General features: G+C 47.5%; 1 protein-coding gene across 4 annotated transcripts in view; it reads right to left on the bottom strand.

Moving 5' to 3' along the window:
* Window positions 1-204: 204 nt before the first annotated feature.
* PLXNA1 (plexin A1) overlaps window positions 205-20,151 on the bottom strand; it is a 267,745-nt gene continuing 247,798 nt past the window's right edge. For all 4 annotated transcript variants that reach the window (XM_039547182.1, XM_039547183.1, XM_039547184.1 and 1 more), the window contains exons 30-32: window positions 18,472-18,684; window positions 12,884-13,034; window positions 205-6,259 (exon numbers count right to left, since the gene is read on the bottom strand). In XM_039547182.1, the coding sequence (XP_039403116.1) occupies window positions 6,164-6,259; window positions 12,884-13,034; window positions 18,472-18,684 (460 nt within the window). In that variant the 3' untranslated portion in view covers window positions 205-6,163. The remainder of the gene's footprint in view (window positions 6,260-12,883; window positions 13,035-18,471; window positions 18,685-20,151) is intronic.

The raw sequence follows: 20,151 nt of genomic DNA, 5'->3' as shown, positions 1-20,151 counted from the left end.
AGGCAATGGGGTACGGTGGTTAGAGGGGGAGGAAGGACATGTCATTGTTAGAGCAGAGGACTAGGAGCCAGATTTCCTGGCTTCCATGCTCAGCTGATCACTGTCATGAGACGGAAGGCGTGCTAAGGAACACAAGGTATTGCTGGGCCTGGATCCCTCCCTTCCCCTCCCCCCGCCACGTAAAAACCCAGGCAAGTCACGTTATTTAGCAAAAATGTTTAATCTCTCCTTGATGCGCGTGTTTATTTACAAGTACTAAATTTGAAGAACATTAAAATAGGAAATAGCAGGATATTTACACGGTCGAAGGGTGTCGACCAGCCACACTGGCACAGTTGCTTCAAGTCTGAAACAATCACAAAGTTTTCAGGACTCTGTATGTTACTATTAAAGTTCTCGGCCTTTTGCTGTTGGTTTCCCCCCCACTTTCTTAAAGGACAGCTAATGGTGCACTGTGGTTCCTTCAGAGAGCCAGGCCACTCAGCTCCCATGAGCTGGCCAGCTGCTGAGCAGGCAGTGGGCTCGTTCTCGATAGAAGGGTAGAGAGGAGCACTTCCATGGCTTGGCTGCATTTTAAATCTAAAACTGAACCGAAAGGAAGTGTGTGAATATTGTCTCAAATCAGAAGATAACTGAGATGGCAACAGTCACATGGTCATTTCCACCCTGGGCCAATGCAGCATTGAGCCCTGTGGTCTATTCTCTGACACCAGCATCGGGCAAAGCAGGATCCACCCAAAGTCCAAGGGATCAGGTTTCAGCGCTGAGAGCAGATGAGGAGGCATGGGCTCTGGCAAGCACTTCCCTCCGTTTTCATTCCCAGCAGGATGTTTTGGAAGAACCTGCACAGCCAAAGCCTGCAGGTCTCCACTTTGCTGCCCCCATCCCATTCCCCTGGTTCCTGTTTGAATAGCACGGTAAAGATCCCAGTTCTGGGGGCAAGAGTGGGGCTCTGAGGCATCAGGCAGAAGTCTGAGCATGATCAAACACCCTGGGTGTTAGGTGTGAAAGGCTAAAAGTAGCACCTGACAACTTAGCAAAAGTGGAGAGTATTAAAAAAAAAAGTCCCTTTCTTAAGGATCTCTCAAGTCATGGAGCCGCTGTCTGACCTCACCGACAGCTGGGCCTGGCAGCGATGGGACCACTGTCTCCAAGGTGGGAATGTGCTCGGATGGGTCTTTGGTGGAAGAAACTGATCAACTTCCAAAGCACCTGCCAGAAATGCCACGCCAAGATGAGTGGGGAAAAAGGGGACGAGAAGGCGGCTGCCCTGCCCTGGGAGCTGTGCCTATTCCCAGGACCAGAGTTAACGCCCTACAGGGAATCCTGGGCTCCATTATCACCATCAGAGGGGCTCATGCCAGCTCAGGCAGATGTGCTGCTCATGTCAGTCAAGCTATAAAAATACCAATATCCTGTTACACACCCGCGTGGACTTGCACTCACTTCTTTCCTGCTATTTAAAACCCCCACAGTCTCCCTTCCTTCTCAGCTGGCTCCTCCTGCCTGATTCACTGAGGCTACCGATTAGGGCTGGTGACCTCACAATTCGTCAGCACAAGAGCGGGAGGATGATGAATGACTCAGGCAGACTGACTGGAAAGGAGAAATGCAGGTAGGAGGGAGGAGGTCACAGGGGAGCTCGCTCCCAATGGCTGGAAGGTCAGGTGGAAGTGCAGGCAGGCTGAACTGCATCCTCCTGCCCACCTGATCTGAACTGAGTCCCTCTCCAGCCGACATAGGCCTGCAGCTCAACTTTGGGTCCAGATCTGAATCGAGATTTCACTGTTCCCCTCAGCCTCCTCTCTAGCGTAGCTAAACCAAAACCCATGTCCAGAATGCCTTTGGGCACACACCCATATATACCTTCTACCTCATTAAAAACCACGTGCGGTGTAATTACAGCCTAGAAATTGTCTGTGTTAAAATCGTCTCTTATTTGATTTAGCTGGAGGATTTAAAAACAACTGGTTCCTGCTTCAAGTCATTCTTGGGGTAAAGATAATAAAGCAGCCTCACCACAGAAATGCCCTTCCCACTAACGTGGATTATTACGGCCAAGATACCACGGTGAGGTGTGTAAATTCCTAGCCAGGTTGGTGGCACTGGCCTTGAACATGTTTCAACCAGTGCTACACAGCAAAAAGGAGAAACGGGAAAAACTTTAGATCAACGTGCCCTCATCTCTCTTAAAAAACACTGATTTCAATGAAGCTCTGCCCATTCACACCCGCTGAGGATCTGGCCTTCATTTTCTAAAGTATCCACAAAGCCATGTTTCATGGCCCACAGCCCAGTTTCACTTGAGGATTCCTTCCCTCTCGCCACTGCTGAAGGAGACCCCAAGAGAGCAAGTGAAACAGATGTTGCCTCTTTCGGGGGCCCGCTGGCACACAGCTGTCCTTTAAGGGTCTTTGAGTACCATTTTGAGAAGTAAACCGTTGAAGTCAAATTAATTTTTGTCTTTGATGAGAAAGTGACAAATTAATTCCAAAATGTAAAAGAAAAGGTCTAAACGAACCTCTAGTATTCAACACTTGCAGTTTTCTGTTTTTGTTCCTTAAAAAGTTCAACTCAGACTAAAATCTAGCACAGTCATGCAACAGCCCACAGGTCCCACAACTCCGGAGATGGCTCAGGTTGGGTTTGGTATTTGTTTTATCTTTTTTATTTTTTATTTTTTTTTGTTTGGTTTGGTTTTGTTGTTTTATTTTTTAAAATCATCTTCTCCTTCTCCTCTTCTTTAATTCAAAAAACAAAATTACAACGTAATTAGAGATGTGCAGGCTCAAAAGATTGTTCTGCTTGGTGAGAAATGCTTGGAAATTTCTTCCAGATCATTTGGTATTTTCCACTGGCTGTGTAAATCCATTTAATATTTAATATCGGTTTGTTTCTCCTTCAGTTAACTATACAGCACCCCACTGGGGCACAAAAATTAGATTGTAACCACATATATATATATATATATACACACACTATTTTTTTTAATTAAAAACTTCATTATTTTTCCCCCTCCGCCCCTTACTTGCAATCTAAGGGAATGGATAGAAACCAAGCCGGTATTTTTAAATTTTCAGTAGCCCACCTCTGGCATGGTGTGGGCCCCTCCTCGGCCCACGCAGCAATGTAGATTCGCAGTTCTGTATGCAAAAGAAAACTAAGTTTATAGAAGGTTTTGGTCACCTGCTCTGAGTCTGGGCAGCGGCTCGGCACCTTTGTTTCTTTAAATAATAAAGCCATGAAGATCTGACATGTCAAGCAGAGGCTTCCAAAGGAGATGGATCCCTGGATTTCCAGTGAAATGAGAGAATGCAACAATCACCCAAAAAGACAGAGCGGGGGAGAGCGAGAGGGGAAGAACGAGTACGGAGAGGGGAAAGAGAGGTACATTCTGGGCAGAAGCCCAGTGAGATCCTAGCCTGGGTTTGGTTTCCTGGGGTGTGGGGAGCAGGCCAAGTCAGAATGCTTTGGCTCCTCACCGAGCTCTCAGCGGGCTAATGAAGGCTAAAAGGAGAATTCTCAGGTGCTTTGTAAAACACTCGTTCCCCAGGGAGGGGGGCTGGAAATCGGCCCTGTGGAATTCCAGGGCCCTTTCCAACCATGGCTGAGTGATGCCATGTGAGGGCTCTGGTGGGACATACAGGCGCTGGGTGGTTGTATGTGTACACACACAGCGGAGATATGAACTATGTGTAGCACCACCAAAATACAGCGCAACATGGCAGCCACAGCAGAAACCCCCCAGTCCCTCCTACCTTCCCTTTCGCACAGTCTCCTGATGATCTATCAGAGGGTTTTCTATTGCGCCCTTCACCCTGGTACCTGAGCACATAACTATCTGGATAACTAGCATCACCACTGTGTGAGCAGTGCACAGACACGCCACGCACACACACTTGCTCCTGGGGCTTGGGGACAGCAGGGTGAGTGGTGCCTGCCCCCGGTTTTGTTAAACCAGCGCATGGCAAGCTCATTGAACAGCTTAGTTTACAGAACCCTCTCCAACCTTTTGTGCCAACAGCTCCTGACCGCATACACAGTAGCAGCAGGGATCTGAGACAGCCGAGTATGCGGGGAATTCAGATCTGGAGAGCTACGGCAATCACCACTCGGGGTTTGCCCTCTTAGCCTGTAACCGACCACACACAACCTTCCATTCAAGGTTACGGCCCATACATCCCTCTGGAACCAGTGCAGCTACAGAGAAAAGCCTTATATGGCTCCACTGGTCTGTGACAGATTTCAGCAGAGAAATAAGGACCTAAACCATTTCCCTGGGTGACTCGGGCCCTTCCCTTACATCAGCACAAAAAGAGGACCGAGAAAAACGGTTTTACCATGCAGTCAAAATTCCAGGGCCGCCCTCACGCCCCCCACCCTCTTCCCCTTTCCTGGGATCGGTTAGGCCTAACCTGAAACAAATGCACTGATGTAGCTCCAGCCAAAAATGTTTGTAATTGGACTGCTAGGCTGCAGCGGGTTAAGGCTTAGTTACAGCAGAGTGGCAGGCTGACAGCTCCCCGCACCTCACACCTAGCTCCTTGCTAAAAAAAAGGGTATGTTGGACTACTGTCTCCAACGGGTTTCAATGCAGGAGCCTGCCTGGTAGTGCTGGAAGAACCCTGGGATTGTAGACGTTCCGGAGCCCGGCTGGAGCGTGAGCCAGCTGCCATCAGTGGCTTCATTAAGGCTGCTTTAAAGGACACCAAGAGCTGCAAACGTGCTGAGATGCTCAGCACCTCAGGCCGTTAGGGGGCATTAGAAGGAAACTTTCTGAAAGGAGGCAAAGACAGGATGCTAAAGCCCCATGCTGACACTCTCTTCCCGCTCCCCGTTTGGGTCGGAAAGCCCTTTGCTCCTAATCCACTTGGATGTAGCGCAAGCTCAAGCTTCCAGAACATCAGCCTCCCCACTACAGTCATCTACCTGCACTTGGAGTCATGGAGATGCCCATTTGAAAGGTCTGTTTTCAACGGCTTCCCAGCTTGAAAGGTCCCTGAGGGCTTCTCCATGGCCCAGACACCGCTCACAGCACCGACCGCCACCAGGGAATGCTGCCAGGAAACTCCCCTTTCACAAGAGAGGATGGAGCACAAGCTCTGGCTATGAAGAGCTCAACGATTCTCCTCCTTCATCTGCGTTGTCCTGCCCCACGCAGAAACAGCAATGTGCAAATAAAAACAAGGATGAAGTCGACACCACGCCACGCCCCGCCACGATTCACAGCACCAGCCGATCCCTGGGAAAAGGCCTCGAAGATCGTCACCCCTCTCTGTTCTTCCTCCTCGTGGATTGTGACACCACTTAAGCAGCATGTAAATTAGAGCTGATTCAGCTAACAAAAGATCCTGTTTTGCTTTCTGCACTAAACAACATTCAAATCAAACATGGCCCAGGACAAATTTTATGGACTACCCCAAGGTTCTGGGACTTGTCTCCCACTCCCTGCCCACCCTCACCCTTCTCCTCCCAGAATCTGTCCTTTGAGTGATTTTTTTAAATCCTCCTTTTTTTTTTGTTAGTTTGTTGCAAAATTTAGAACCTCCCTTCCCCTCCCCCTTTGTGTTATACTTTGTTTTAATTAAAATTTTTTGTTTCTCTCTTGTAAATTGTGCAAATGTAGCAGTTAACACTAATGGCAGAAGGGCAGAGAGCCGGGGTGGGGAGGGGAGAGAGAGAGAGAAGGGGGAAGGGATATGGGCGGAGAGCTGGGAAGCAGGTGGGAAGGAAGGGGGAGCGAGTCAAGTAGAGAAAAAACGAAAGCCCCGCCCGCCCTCCCTGCGCTAAAAACAACAACATCAGACATGTTGCCCTAGAAGTTAGTGCAGTCCCCGACCCTCCGGCCTCCATCGCCAGATCGGGGACATGTCCCCAGGCGGAGCAGCTGTGCTGGGTGTGCTGCAAGCTCCCTGCAGTTCTTCTCGGCTCCTTTGCACTCCTGCCCACACCGTCCCTTTTGCAAGGTCTCTGGATAGGTCTGATTGGATTGGGTGTGATACAGTGGTAGGTTTTCTTGTTCGTTTGTGTTAAGAGTTTCGGGACGCGGTGGGCTCCGCGTGTCCATTTGGCTCTGGACCCAAAGTACTCTGCTGCTGCCGCTTGCTGGCCTCTCTCTTGTCGTATCCGCTGCTGGAAAGCTGTCAGGGCTGCCTCGGCCTTTTCAGCTGCTTAGGGCCATTGTGTCAATTGCCTGCTCCAGCTTACTCCTCAGCCGTTGCCTCCGGGCCTGTTCATCCTTCTCTAAAGCAGCTAAAATCTGGCAGGGGAGAAAAGAGAGGGGAAAGGATGAGTGAGGAAGGATGAGAGAAGGTGGTACTGTTACCTGCAACCTAGAAAGAGAAGATGGGAAAGGAATGCAGGTCCACCAATGCCACCCCGGCTTCTAGGAGGGAGTTGTCAGCCCTCACTAACAGGCAAGGTAAATCACACTGCTGCGTTCATTCCCGAGCACTGCCTCACCAGGAAGATGGGGCCAATGATGGGAATTCAGAGAAAAGCAACAAAATCTGATCAGAGGTGGGAGAGACTGACCTAGGGGGAGTTATTAAAATAGCTAAACATGGGCTAAGCCAATGGTTCTCAAGCAGGAGTACGCAGAGGTTGTCCAGATGGTACATCAACTCATCTAGATATTTGCCTAGATTTACAACAGGCTACATGAAAAGCACTAGTGAAGTCAGTGCAAACTAAAATTTCATACCGACAATGACTCGTTTATACTCTAGCAGGGTTTCTCAACCTGGGGGGTCACGATTTATTGTATAATTGGATGGTAAAAATGAGAAAGTAAGCCATGTGTCAGTGATAGTGTGCTGTGACACTTCTGTATTTTATGTCTGATTCTGTAAGCAAATAGTTTTTAAGGGGTACAGAAGTCTGGGAAGGTTGAGAACCACTGGGCTAAGCAACCGCTAAGGGGAAAAGCATATGAAAAAAGCAGGGGGAAGGTGTCTAAAGCCCAAGGATGGAGAGAAATTATTTAGCATGAGCTTATGACTAAGAGGAAATCAAGACTGAATTTTCCTTTTCTTCAACCTCAGGAAGAACTTCCGGAGAGTAAGATCCATCCTCCTGTGAAATAGCCTTCTAAGGGATGTGCTGGAAGCCCAGTCCAAGGGGACATGTCAAACTAGACTACACAAAGCACTAAAAAATGTCAGTAGGAACCAATTCCGGCTTTCATCACATACCAAGGGCTGTCAGGTGGTAACAACTCTGACCAAGCTTTTCAAAAGTAACTAGCTATTGCGGGTGCCTTAATTTGGGGATGCCCAGTTTAGGGCACCTTAGAAAGGCCCAATTTTCAGAGGACAGATGCATAGGGCATTTTGAAAATCAGGTCACTAGTTTCAGACATCTACAATCACTAGTTATGTCTGAAAATCTTGCCTTCTCCATGTGTCTATTTAAACCGCTGGGTTTTGGCTGATGTATTTGATTTTATTAATAAGGAGCTAGGGATAACATTGTTGAGCTGGTGGTTGATTAGAAGACACGCTAGCCAACACAGACATCACTGATCTGTCTGTCTAGGGGATTGTTTTATTTAACTTCCCAATCTGATCAAATGAATAGAGCGTCTGTCTGTATGTAGCTGCCACAGAACAGAATTCCCAGCTATGCAATGAGGGGCCCCAAAAGGCTCGGGACCAGCTTCAGTGACGCCATGTGAACCCAGAGCAACTCAGCCGAAGACATGGAGTAGCTCTGGATGTTCAGTGGTGTAGCCGTGATCAGAATCTGGCCCTAGGGTACATCTACACCGCAGACACTATACTGGCCTAGCAATGCCGGCATAGCCCCACAGTACTGACAGGAGGAGTTTTGCTGTCACCGTAGGAACACCTCCCCAATGAAGTTAGCTATGTTGATGGAAGCCCTCTTCCATTGACACGGCAGTGTCTACTCTGCGGTTTTTGTTGGTATAGGTGCATTGGTCGGGGGTGTGGTTTATGCCAATGTAACTTTTCAGTTACATTGGAGCTCATGCTCCAATATGTCTGTTAGTCTATAAGGTGCCACAGGACTCTCTGTAACTTTTCAGTGTAGACCAAGCCATCGAGTGCTCGTCTTAGTGTGAGACTGGTCAGGATTGACGCAGGCTGGCTCAGCCAGTGGGTCAGCCGAACCAGTCTGACTGAGAACTAGCTCAGACAGGGACCCAAATCTCAAAGGGAACCAGTACCAACCCTTGTACTGGTATTATTTGTGCTGCGGTAGCAGCTGGATGCCACAGTCAGGATCAGGGCCCTGTTGTGCTGCACGCAGTACAAACATGTGGGAAGGCACAGGGCCCAGCCCTGAAGAGCTTACAGTCTAACCTGGGAGCAAAAGTGACGGCTGGCAGCATAGGCAGTGCCTCATCTGTTTCCCCAGTGTTCTGCACAGGCCTCAGGTAAGGTGCAAAGAAAAGTTACAGGAGACAGCCCCGAGGAAACAGTATCAATAACCTTCAGGTAACATTTCACCTGCCTTTATTTTTCAGGGCATAGCTGCCTCTGCATGTGCAGGACCCCGCCAGGACAGGAGCCAGGACTATCCTAGCAAAGGCTATTGTTCTGCTGGTATTTCCAGGCTGAAGAAACACTGGAAACCTTTCAAAAGAGCCTGCTCTCCAAATGCTGACCCAGCAGCTTCTGAGGGTGCAAGGAGCAGCCACACAGCTGGGTGCTTCTCCAAACTCACAGGCCTTTCATGGCTTCTCCGCTGCAAGACCCCTGGCTAGAGAGAGTTTGTCTAACTGCATTTCCACCAATGACAACTCTTCTGAGGAGTGGAGACGTGGCACTTGGCACTGTGGGAGCGATGCAGGCAGACATTTGGGCATGTGGCCTCAGCAAAGTCTGCCTCAGTCAATGGGTGGCCGCACTGCTAACCCGGAGAAGTGCTCGCAACATTGCAAACATCAGACAACGGGATTTCTCCATTGGAATCTCATTTCTCTAAACAAGCTCGTCTTTTGGTGACAGATCAGAGGATGGGAGGGGCACATTTCTCTGGTATTTACATGAACTGGGACATTACTAAAGGCACAGGGAGAGGCTGGGTGCTGAAGGCAAGAGTCAGCATGGTGAGGGAGGGGTAATGGATGCATAAAAGCGGGGTAATTGCTCGTCTACCCATCACCCAGAAGTCTGACGCGCTGAGTCCAGCTAGCTAACATTGTGCCACCAGACACAGAACAGCTGATTTAAAAACAATCTGACAGAAATCCTGTCTCCCCAGGTAAGTTTGTCAGGAGACCAAATTTTTTGCAATTAAATGTCAAGGCATCCGTCAAAGGGGATTTGATTAACCATTTCATTGGCTGCATAATTGGAAACAAACTGTTGTATAATTAACAGACTTACTAGGAGGCAGGCAAAAGTCCATCACAAACCCTACAGGTAACTCCTTAATAGGGAAATCAGCTCTTTTTGATTAAAAGTCGCTGCAGCACCCTGCAGGTTTCCAGCACTGAGCACACAGGACGTGCTGTGGAGGATATGCAGCGCTGGATGCTGGGAGACTCAGGGTCTCAGCGTGCATCTCAGTGCAGTGCAGGGGATGCCAGTCAGTCTGGCCTAGTAGCCAGCCCTGGGCAATGGCCTATAGCTGACTTCAGATAAGGATGAAATTACCCCGCCTGCAGTGCACCTAACCAAGGGCTCAATCCCGCAAGATGCTGAATACTCAACTTCATTGTGAATTGAGGGTGTGCAGTACCTGTCAGGATCAGACCCTGGCTCAGATACTATAGCATGAGGAGAAAAATTCCTCCCCGAGATTCACTTACGTCCTGAGGGGATGCAGCCACAAAAGATACTGAGAGTCATGAAAGGCTCCTCCAGCGTTCTTCCAAATCTTGCCATGCTTCTTGGCTGTCCATTAATTTGGTTTAGTGACCTCTTGTTCCCAGATTATGAGATTTTCACTGTACTCTTTGGAATTTTTGTCCTTCGGAGGACATCCGACCTACCTAACATCCAAAACCAGAGCTGAAAGCATGCGGCACAAAGTGGGCATTTGTGGAGGGGATGTAACTTTCTGACTATTTCCATCCTGATTCAAACTCTGGGTTTGTTCATCCCATCAAGTCAAATCTTCAAGGTGGACTTTAGAAAGGGCTGCTTGGTTTCATGGCCTCCAAGAGCAACATTTGTAGTTCTGCTCCATAAGGGCACCAGCTGATCACTTGTGACACTCAGGAAGAAATTTCCCCTATGTGCGTGTCACAATTAGCCAGGTACACTACAAGGGTTTTATTTGCTTTCCTCTGAAGCATCAGCTATAGGCCAAACCTGGAGGCAGAATACAAGACTTGATGGGCTCATAGTCATATCCAGTTGCATACTCTATAACAGGGGTCAGCAACCTTTCAGAAGTGCTGAGCCGAGTCTTCATTTAGTCACTCTAATTTAAGGTGTCGCGTGCCAATCATAGATTTTAATGTTTTTAGAAGGTCTCTCTCCATAAGTCTATAATATAGAACTAAACTATTGTTGTATGTAAAGTAAACAAGGTTTTTAAAATGTTTAAGAAGCTTCATTTAAAATTACATTAAAATGCAGAGCACCCCGGACCGGTGGCCAGGACCTGGGACATGTGAGTGCCACTGAAAATCAGCTTGCGTGCCGCCTTCGGCACACGTGCCATAGGTTGCCTACCCCTGCTCTATAATATCAATATACACGTCCCTGCTATTAACCAGACCAGCCTCTAGATGGCACCAACGCACCTTATACCCAACCACCCCAAAATATTCATCTGGCAGTCAAAAAACACATACACATCTTAAAGGCATCTGAATCAGAATTGGACTGGATCAGACAGAGAATATGGATCTGAGCCTAGTCCCCTGTACCCACCTCACCGCTGCCTCTTCTGATAAGAGAACAGTTTATCATTGAAGTCTTAGAATGCTGAAAGATTCACAACCTGCCTTCTCTTTATTTGATTATCTGTTATCTTGTTGTCCTTATGGAAAACAACACAGTAAAAAGAAATCCATGCAGAGTATAAAGAGAGATACATGCCTGTCACCTGCTGTAAGGAGCCGGGACCAGTGATTATGAAGATGCAAGTACCCAAATGAAAATTAATTATGATTTTCATTCACAGCCAATGACAGCATATTACTGCACTGAACAACAGAAAAAATGATTCTCTCCCATTTCGCATCAAAGAGGGTGCAATCGGGCTGCATGTAATTGTGCTTAATGAATGAAAACAAACAAAGGGAACAGCTGCGATTTATTAATCCCATTACGAATAATAAAAGAAGTTCCTGAGAGCTGAGAACACACTAGTGGTGCTTTCAGAGTGGGCTATGGGGGAACATTCAACAGATGCCAGACTGCAGTGAACTGGCAAGAACACAGGATGGCTACTCACCCTGCATCTTCAAAGAGCAGCTTGTTAATATCACACTCCCGCCCCCGCACCCTGTACCCGACAACTCTCACACAGTGGCTGGCTTGTGGTTGATTTTTGAGGCTTAGGTGACTTTTGGTGCTGATGAAAGCCTGATGACTGAAGAGCCAGGCACAGGGCTGGCAGGTGTTATGAAATGCTTCCCCACACCTCTGCCAATGCATGTCAACCCAGACCGCTCCCAGCTCTGCCAATGTGTAACAGCCCTCACTTGCAGCAGACCCTGTCACCCCAAAACTGGACTCTCCCCACACAGCTCTGCTATTGCTCCTAAACTTAATCTATAGCGCCCCTTGTAATCTGTTCTGCTCTGCCTTGTCCCGCAGCACTCTTGGCTACCTGTCTACTGATGGCCCTCACTTCTTCCTGGCTCTCTCACGGCTTAGACACCCTGTCTCTCTCAGGAGACAATGCAGCAGCTTGGGGCAAAGGCTTTTTATTATCTAAATAAACCACTACTCAAACACAAGTTTTCACTCTGCTTTATTGGGACAATAAAATCTAAATTATGTTTTTATATATATATACACAACAGTTATATATTTTATTGCTTTAATAAAGTATTGCAGAGTGTGTTTGAATAGTGCTTTATGAAGTTAATTTGTACAATTTACAACAGATGGATTTTTAACCACTCTTGTTAATATTCAAGAAGAGGCCTATTGGCATGGTCACCTCATCCCTCCAAATGCCCCCCTGGGATTGCAAGCAAGGTCACTTGGGTACCTTCATGGGTTCTTCTGTGCTATGGGGTCAATTACAGCAGGTGGGGAAGAGGGACGGATGGCGGTGAGATGAGGCGAGGCAGACGGGGGTTCAAATCCTGACTTCATTCACATAGGAAAGGAGTTTAGCAGTTTCCCATGCTACTTGCCAGAGGAAATATGGGTACAAAACAATACCCTTATCAGAATGTATGCTCAGGAAAGGCCCAGGACTGGAGGAGCTGCTGCAGGTTGGGATGAAGAACAGATGGGGGAGTGCCCATGGTAAGAACAGCATGAAGAGCTGCTGGTCATCTCTAGAGTGGAACAGCAGGGTCAGGAGTGAAGAGAGTGGTCGGGAAAAACTTGAGCACCATCTCCCTTCACTGTGCCTGGCTCTATCACTGCTCTCAGCCCCTTCTGTCACTTGTACAATCATCACATTCACCCAAGGTGAGTGTGAATCCAGGTATGTGGAGGTTATGAAGTGTATTAGTGCCTGGTAAGTCTATCACTGGCTGGTAGTCACACACACACACACACTAATGGGACAGGTAACTTTACTACACACTTTCACTGTGCAGGCTGCTATGATCCAGATGTGCTTCCAGAAGTGAGGTGAATCCAGCCACCAACAGCAATTTTCCTCTCTCTGTATTTCCTGTGAGATAATTTTTCGGGGTGGCAAGAGGGGGAATGCAGAAACTGGGTGGGGTGATGTGCCTTTGCTTGAAAACAAGATGCCCCAGCCCCTGTTGACTTACCTCATCCTTGTACTTGGTGATGTATGAGTAGATCTCGTGCAGCGCGCTCATGCTGTTGAACTGGCTCAGGTGTAACCGGGACTGCTCCGCCAGGTACGCACTCATGTCCTGGTCACTGATTGCTGGCATTTTAGCAATATCTGCATAATATCTACAGGGGGGTAGGAGAAACAGAATAGTGCATCTGAAACAGGGAGAGGGACAGACTTCCATGGGACTCCCTCTGAGAACACCCTGGGGGCAGACTGAAAGGTGAATACAAGGAGCCTTTTGTTTCACAGTAATAGTACTACCTGGTGCTTTTCATCAATAGATCTCAAAGTGCTTTACAAAGGAGGTCAGTATCAGGAGCCCCATTTTATAGCTGGGGTAACTGAGGCACAGAAAGGGGAAGGGATAAGTCACCCAGCCGTCAAGTGGCAGAGCAGGGAATTGAACACAGGTCCCCTAGAGCCCATTCCAGTGCTCTGTCTAGTAGGCCACACTACCTCCCCCTTAAATTAACTTCTTGTTACACTGAAGCAGTTGGGATAGTTAAAGTCAGATGCTCTCAATGATTTTCCACCTGCCATCCTCAAACCACCCACTATTCCCTTCCATGACCTTCCAAACTACCCACTTTTGCCCTCACGACCCAATATCCCCAAATCCTTTCTGCTATTCCAGTCAAAAGCCCTGCCCCGCAGGTGCTGCCATATGTAACAATTTGTTTGTTTGCAATGATTCTCTTGAAGTTTACTGTGTCACAGAAAGCCAAAGATGGCATTTCACATTCAGTGCATACACTTGTGATATTTTTACGTCCACATCGATACTGTGCACATCTGTACTGAACATTTCATGAATTGCACCTTCCCCGGTGATGTACGTTCAGTAGCCCGTATTACTGGGCTAGTTGTGCTTGGAAAAGCTACTGCTCAACAGAAAGGTCAGAAACCGTTTGGGTTTTTAGTGAAAACAGATTCTGCAGAAAATGTGAGAAATGTCAGAAAACAGCTCAATGAGCCACTATGGGGTCATGACCCTGAGGCTGAGAACCCTGCTTTATCAGAATCAACAACAGAAAATGTAACTTCACCCCGACTAATGCTTCATGGCATCGCGTCACCTGTACCCAGACAGCACTCAGCGTTAGCCAGAAACTTGACAGGGCAGGTAATCAAGCATTCCACTGAAGTGTTTTGACCATTGCTGGAGGAAGGATACTAGCCTAAATGGACCAGTGGACCAATAAGGTATGATAGGAGACGGAATACTTGGGTTATGGACCAATGGACTCACCCACTCCTACATGACCCACTGATCTGATTGGGCAGGGCAAAAGGGGGTCATACAGGACTAGATGGCTCACTGGAATGCTCAGCAAATTCAGGCAACTGTATAAATTGGACCCAAGGGGATTCAAAGCCACGGCACCCAGACTAACAGCAGGTGCATTATCCTAGCATCATCTGATGTTCTTAGCAGTCTCCTGCATTCACATGTCATCCACAGGGTTGGGACATTCTTGCACAAACCATACAAGTATATTCTGTGCTGCCTTCAATGGCAGGGGCTCCCAGTGCCCGCATGGGACACCCACGTACATCACTTCCAGAGGTAAAAGCAAGGCCTGGCCGGACTGAGGTGAGCTTTCCTGGGGAGGAGCTCAGCCATTCCCAGAACAGAAACCTACTAGGCACTGTGCTCAGGATGGCTGCCTTTAAACACTTCCCACAGGAATATGCTAATATTTGTTTCCTTAAAGATATTTTGAAAATTTTTTAGGGCAAAATGATCAAATGTACGGTCTCCATTTTTGCGTGGGCAGAAAGTAAAGTTGCAAACTCTGAGGGCAGGTTGAGGTCCATTCAGCAACTAGGTTCTTAATACCTTCACAGGCTTCTCCTGGAAAACAGTGCTGTCCTCGACAATCAGGCCTTGCCACTCCAAATACCTGTAAATACTGAGTGCAAACCCCACCCAAACATAGATCATAGAATATCAGGGTTGGAAGGGACCTCAGGAGGTCACCTAGTCCAACCCCCTGCTCAAAGCAGGACCAATCCCCAGACAGATTTTTGCCCTAGATCCCTCCCTCAAGGATTGAACTCACAACCCTGGGTTTAGTAGGCCAATGCTCAAACCACCTTGCTTTATCTCTCATAACCCCAGGGAAATGAAACGCCAATGCAATTCAGAGTCAACATTCCGGCACTGTGATTATTAGCATCATCATCAGTAGCTGAATCCAATCTCACTGAGGTGGAACGATGCTGGGTCAGGTATTTGTGTGGAAGCAGATGGCAGCGTAACACCTTCAGGAGATGAACATGAGCCCCACTCTATCCTATGGTACTGAGAGCAGCCAAGAGAGCATGTTAAGATGCTTACGCAGGGCGGTGCCCAGCAGGGGTTCCAGCTGTACTTGGAATGGGGAGGACGGAGACGCCGCAGATTCTGATAGAGCTGGAGAGTCTGACTCTTCACCCTCAAAGGAGCAGTGGAACACAAAGGTTTGAGCAGAGAATTGCCAACTACAGCAGGCACCCAGGGATCCACTGTGCAGCTGAGAACATCAGACGTGGTTTCGCATCTGTTTCCTCACAGATTTTTCCTTACAGGATAGAAAACACCTTCCATCCACTTCAGGAATATGAGGGCAGAAAGACCAAATCTTGGGGCTCACAATTTCCAGCCATCTTCTAAATTGAAGGCCACTGAAATCACACCAAGATTCTCCAGGGCATGCTGTAGGGTTGAGTTTGCCTGGGAACCCAGTTGCCTGGACCACGCTGTCTGAAATGTCCTTGATGGGAGGCATGACGAGTGGGCTCCCACGGCAGATGGATGCATCCATGACTGCAGTACAAGATCTCCAGCCAAAAGGAAGCAGAGAAATCTTTCTGGATCAAAACTTATGCAGGGGATATGGGGCCACAATTATTTTTCAATGCACATACTGACATCTCTAATGGACTGACATCCCATGGATTGCTAATGTTCCAGCTGGATGCCTACAAGCCGAGAGACACACCTTGCATAACAGTGACTCAGGATGCAGCCAGCCTGGAAGCAAAACTGAGTGTGACTCTCTCCTCCCCCATTACTGTGTGCTCACCCTTTTAACTCTGTTTCTTCCCTGGAGTGGCCAACTGGCAAAATGCCTTTTTTTGTGCCTGGGTATCATGATGATGGATGTAACAGACAGATCTTCCATTGGGACTGCCAGGTTCAGTCAATCACCCTCCGTTCATTCAAACCCTTCCTTCTGCAAAGCTTTGCAGTGATAATCCTCCAAAGAAAAAAACTGCAGTTATGCAACAAAGCCCCACCACAGATGAGAGGTGGGAAATCCAACCTCTTAGCCCGGAGAGGAGAACCTACTCCCCACAGGGCAGTCCTGCCCTCTTCTTACCTGCTGTGGCCTGATGACATTTTTCTTGAGTTTTCAGTCAAATTGAGGTTCTAAGATTCTCAGGGCAGGAACCTTGTCTTTTAATTTGCCTGCAAAGCCCCATGCATGCCCCTATGGAGTTATATAAATATTTAATGCGGAAAAACATTACAAGAACATTATTTAGGAGGCAAAATCAAGCAGTCAAAAGTTAGGTAATGCCAGATTTATGGTTGCCTGTGCAACTTTAATTTGGTCCTTTGTGCAGCCATCCTATGCACTGAATGAGACAGGGGTCCTGGGGGGAAAACAGAACGTGATCATGTAGTTAAAGACTATCATTATACATACCCACATGAAGGCAGAATTACGGTTGCACAGGCAACTTTAAATCTGGCATTTCCTAACTTTCGAGTGTTCAGCTTTGCACCCTAAATAACTTTATGTATTTTTGTATGTAATTTCCTAGGTTTTCTTTAAAAAGACAAAGGTTAAAAAAATCGATTATGTTTGACCGTTACAACACCCAACTATACATCGCAAGCAGGGTTTGAACCAGGAAATTTCAGCATTGCAGCACATCCATCTACCCCTTGAGTCACAGGACCTGCTACATCAGCTAATGACAGCAGAAGGCTATTATACCAGAATGAGGAATGGGCTATTGAGCAAGGTGCTGGATTGAAGGATAGTTCGGGTGGTCCTGGCCTGGTTCTCCCCCCCTCATCCCTGCTATAGCTGCTCTGGCAGCACCTGGGAATTCCCAGTGTAGTGGCAACAGCTACTGCTGCTTTGACAGTGGCCTGGGCTCTGCCTTAGAATGTTCATGTTCCATTATTATTTTAGAAGGCTCCCAAACTTTTCCTGATGAGCAGACATGAGAGAGGAGAAATGGCAATTTTCAACACTTTGTATCTCAGCAAAACCTGAGTGGATTTTCATGGAACAAAGAAGAGGCACTTCTCTAGCCCAAGGGCTTTCTCCTTGATGAATTTCAAAGGCCTGCTGCAAACGACGGAGGTTAGAGCTTTTGACAAAGATCACAAGAATCTCTTACAATAGAAAATATTAGGCAATCTCAAAACAGACGTCACTACCAGCTCCCCTATAAACAATCATAAATGGCTGCCTCCAAATGCCAACCCCCAAACAAGGCACTAAGGGGCTCCATTAGCAGGCAGATGCCCCTGACCTCCTGAACTTTCCACTTCCTAGAAGACCACTTTCCAGCAGATAGTTAGTGAGACTCTTCTGCCATCCACCTGTGAAGGATTCTCTATAGAAAAATCACTGCATTAACCAAGCCCTCTTTAGTATGATGTTCTCTGTCATGCTTACAGATGCCTTTCATGACTGTGACACCAGGATTGGCATCAGATACCGGACTGATGGCAAGCTTTTCAATCTGCTGAGGCTACAGGCAAAGATGAAGATACAGAGAGTGACTCTTCGTGACCTTCTGTTTCTGATGACTGTTCTCTGAATTCCAAATCTCAGTCTGACATGTAGCAGAGTATGGACTATTTCTCTTCACCTTGTGACAATTCTGGTCTCACAATTAACATCAAGAAGACAAAAGTGATGTACCAGCCTGCACCAAGAAAGCCTTCGGTAGAGCCTGCTATCACAGTGAATGGCCAAACCCTGCAGGCAGTGGACAAGTTCGCCTACCTCAGCAGTACACTCTCAAATGCAGTTCACATCAACATGAAACCAATGCCAGAATTGCCAAAGCAAGCATGGCCTTTGGCAGACTCTGTGCAAATGTGTCCGAGTGCAGAGGCATTAGGCACCAAACAAAACTGAAGGTCTACAAAGCCATCATGTTGCCAACTTTGACGTATGCCTGCGAGACCTAGACGGTGTGCAGACGTCATGTTATAAAGCTGAACCACTTTCACATGAGCTGTCTGAGGAAACTTATAAAGATAAGATTAATCAAGTAACCCATAGTGGCATCTCTTGTTCAGTGTGCCAGAGACAGTTGAAAGCTCAAATTGGCCTGATCAGCCACTCATGTGTTCACAGAAACCAAACCAATCAAAGATGTCATGGTCATCTTCGAACTCAAAGGATGAAAAACAACCTAGACGGATCACTGCACTAATCAAGTCCATGCACAATGAGGACTATGAGGTCTGTAATTCCCCCATATGCATATTGCAGACATCATATATATACAGCACGGAGGAAGCATGCTGAGGTCACTCACCTTTCTACCCAGCTCTTATAGTTGGGGATGTCCTTGGCATACAGTAGTTTGTTGGAGGGAGAGTCTTTCCCTAGCTTGTGCTCAGAAGTTGAGCAGGAGTCCATGAATGTCTGAGCCACCACGGATAGGCAAGCATCAGTAATACTGTTCTTGTGAATGTCAAACACAAACTGGGGGTTCTTAATCACATTCACCCAAAAACGCAGAGGTAGACTGAGGAAAGAAAGAACAGAGTTGGTCACTGCAGGAAACAAGACCCCAGACAGGAGCTAGTGCAGACAGAGCCCCAGCAGCTTCCTGAATTTTTCAGTCTTCTCCCCCAACCCCAAAAAAGATAAGCAATTTGGGGAAAACATTCATTCACCTACCGCCCCAATGGCACCCTGGACACCTGGGCTATCACACCCTCAAGCTTATCCTGAATATGGTCATTTCTATCTGGGCACAGTAAGAGAGAGGCCTCGGGGGAGGAACTTCTCGACTTTGTCAGCAATTTCAAAGAGGGCAGAGGTGATCGGGACTTGAGGATGCTTTGGGGACCCTGCATCAGTTTGCTGTCAAATGACGGTTGTAGGTGCTAGGAAAGATTCCCTAATCACTACAGCCTGCCTCTGTCTGATCCAGTAGCGGTGCTGGTTAGGAATAAATCAGCTCCTATCCTGCAGCTGCCACTTCACCGCACAGCTTTGGTCATAGACACTTCACCCCAGTGGGGTTTGTGGGCATGGAACCGGAATTGCAAGGCCCTACCCCTCATAAAAGCCCAGGCATTACTGAACAGATGCAGCACCACACAAAGAGGACACAGGTGTGACCACGTGCCTGTAACATGAGGATGTCGACCTGAAGTGTTGTACGCAAGACACGGGAGGGAACTGTCCTGTTTTCTTTGGCACCGGTGAGGCCTCAGCTGGTGCACTATGTCCAGTTTTGGGCACCATTCTTTACAAAAGATGTGGACAAATTGGAGGGAGCAACAAAAATGATAAAAGGTTTAGAAAATCTGACCTATGAGGAAAGGTTAAAAAACTGGACATGTTTAGTCTTGGGAAAAGATTGAGGGGGCACCTGAAAACACTCTTCAAAAATATGTTAAGGGCTGTTATAAAGAGGACAGGGATCAATTGTTCTCCGTGTCCACTGAACACAGGACAAGTAGTATTGGGCTTAATCACCAGCAAGGGAGATTTAAGTTAGATATTAGGCAAAATGTTCTAGCTATAAAGGTAATCAAGCTCTGAGGTAGGCTTCCAAGGGAGGATGTGGAATCCCTGCCATTGAAGGTTTATAAGAAAGGGTTAGACAAAAACCTGTCAGGGATGGCCTACGTATACTTGGCCAGCCTCAGCATAGGGGGCTGGACTTGATGACTAGAGCCCTGCAAATCTGTGATATCTGCTTTACATCCACGGACCACGTTTGCGGATCGGATGCGGATACAAATTTTGTATCCATGCAGGGTTCTATGGATGACCTCTCAAGGTCCCTTCCAGCCCTACATTTCTGTGATTCTACGATGGGACCCAGCAAAGGTCTAGCATCGTAGACTCAACTTTAGTATTCCTCATAGGCCAAGTCACACAGGAGAAGAGGAAGCCAATGACACCAGGCGCTGATGGTTCCCAGGTACTTCCCTCCTGGAGTCTACAGATGTGGGCATTCACTCTACTTTTGGGGTTT

This window comes from Mauremys reevesii, linkage group 7 (genome assembly GCF_016161935.1).
Source record: "Mauremys reevesii isolate NIE-2019 linkage group 7, ASM1616193v1, whole genome shotgun sequence".
NCBI lineage: Eukaryota > Metazoa > Chordata > Testudines > Geoemydidae > Mauremys > Mauremys reevesii.
This window is presented reverse-complemented; position numbering and strand designations above follow the sequence as displayed.